Source organism: Henckelia pumila, chromosome 2 (genome assembly GCF_033568475.1).
Source record: "Henckelia pumila isolate YLH828 chromosome 2, ASM3356847v2, whole genome shotgun sequence".
Lineage (NCBI taxonomy): Eukaryota > Viridiplantae > Streptophyta > Magnoliopsida > Lamiales > Gesneriaceae > Henckelia > Henckelia pumila.
This window is the reverse complement of record NC_133121.1, coordinates 148,413,132-148,415,075: the sequence shown is the minus strand read 5'-3', so window position 1 is coordinate 148,415,075 and position 1,944 is coordinate 148,413,132. Positions and strand designations below refer to the sequence as shown.

The window sequence follows — 1,944 nt, the reverse complement described above, 5'->3', positions numbered from 1 at the left end:
TAAGTATTACCTTATCTTTTTAGGTTCAATTTTGAATGAATGAAACGAGATCAATCTATTTTGGAGATAAGCATTACACGCCTAAAAAAGAAACAAGCTCATGAAGGATTCAATAAGCTTAAAAAGGCGTGAAGGCTTGCAGGATGAGAGAGTGGAGATAGAGAGCTTGAGCGTACAACTAGTAAGATCTTTGAAGGAAGTAAAAGCTCGTTGCTATTGAAGTTTACTTGATCACCTTGAAGGTTTGGAGAGCACTTGAAGATTGGATCAAAAGCTTGTGTTGCTCTCATATTTAGGTGTCAAAGATCAACTCATTCTTTGTTTTCATCATTCTACTTTGAGTATATGTTTAAGGGAGTTGCTTTACTATTTATTTTCTCACATGTTTTTTGAGAAAATTGTTTTTATAATAATTCACTAGTTTCAGGATTTTGTAAAACTCTTTATTGTTTTTCTAGTGAAACTTTTTGCCCTGAGGCACTACACGAGTACTTTGTTCTTCTGCTTAATTATTCAAGTGTGTTTATTTATTTATTGCTTGTTTTGTTCACGTTTTTAATATTTTCGCTGCATGTTATGTGATATGTTGCCAACATCCAGTGATAACATCTGAATATAATATTGTTTGCAACCATTTATTCCTTACAAGTGGCATCAGAGACTGAGTCTTGATACAGTAAGTACTGATCCTGGTTATTTCTTTTCAGGAAATAATATGGACTCGTCTACTACAGCAAATTCGTTTCTAAAACCTCCATTTCTAGATGGTACAAACTTTGATTTATGGAAGACTAGGATGCGTTTTACTATCAAAGCGATGGACGAGCGTACATGACAGAGTATACTCACTGGTTGGACTCCACCTAAAATCGTGGACAAATATGGTGATTACATCATAAAACCAGAAAACATCATGGACCACCAATGAGGCATAAATTTCTAGCTTTAATGCTAAGGCAATCAATGCAATATTCTCAAGTGTCGATATGAGAATGTTTGGGCTAATTGCTGACTGTGTCACTGAAAAGGATGCATGGGATACTCTTCAAAAATATTGTGAAGGGACTGAGAGTGTAAAAAAAAACAAGGATGAGATTGCTGAATTCCAAATTTGAGAACCTCAGGATAGATGAAGATGAAACTATTTTAGCCTATGATCAGCATCTTGGGGAATTAGCCACTGAAGCATTTATTTTTGGAAAAATGATTGCTAATGAAAGGTTTGTGAATAAGGTTATTCGTTCGTTGCCAGAAATATTTAATGGAAAAATTTGGGCTCTTGAAGAAGTGAAAGACACTTCAAAGATGAAATTGACAGAACTTATAAGCATTCTTCAAGTGTTTGAAATGAACTCTATGGCACAGAAGAAAGACAAAGGGAAGTCTATAGCCTTTCAATTCTCAAATGACACATACAAGGATTTTGTTCAATTCGGCCAATAAGTATTTCAGTCAGATCTGGAAGATGACTCGATCTCACTCATCACTAAAAAATTTAGTGATTATCTGAAAAAGATGAGGGAGACGAAGAAGTCTGATCAGAAACTCAAAGCTCCAATGATTTCTGTTAACAAACCATTGAGAATCGGCGGGCCTGATCAATCACCAAGGAATTTTCCTGATCTTCAAAAGCCTCGACTTAGGGTAGAAGGGAAGAAAAAGACTACTTCAAAGAAGATTGACACGGTACAGTGTCATGCATGTCAAGGTTATGGGTAGGGGTGGGAGCGGGTCGGGTTTTGCCGGGTTCGGGTTTTGTCGGGTAGTCAAAATGACTACCCAAACCCGATCTGAAATAATCGGGTAGCCGATTTTTTTGGGTAGGGTCGGGTACCCACTGCGGGTACCTTTTTTTTTTTTTTTTGCAAATTCATTGAATTTAAAAATTAAAATAAATCCATATATTTGTGGTTGTGAGCTACTTCAACCCTTTGATATTTACTT

The 1,944-nt window shown here is 36.1% G+C and overlaps 1 protein-coding gene across 1 annotated transcript; it reads left to right on the top strand.

The window, feature by feature from the left end:
- Window positions 1-1,089: 1,089 nt before the first annotated feature.
- On the top strand, window positions 1,090-1,443 carry LOC140878660 (uncharacterized). The gene has a single exon (XM_073282275.1). The coding sequence runs from the start codon at window positions 1,090-1,092 to the stop codon at window positions 1,441-1,443; it is 354 nt and encodes a 117-aa protein (XP_073138376.1).
- Window positions 1,444-1,944: the final 501 nt, after the last annotated feature.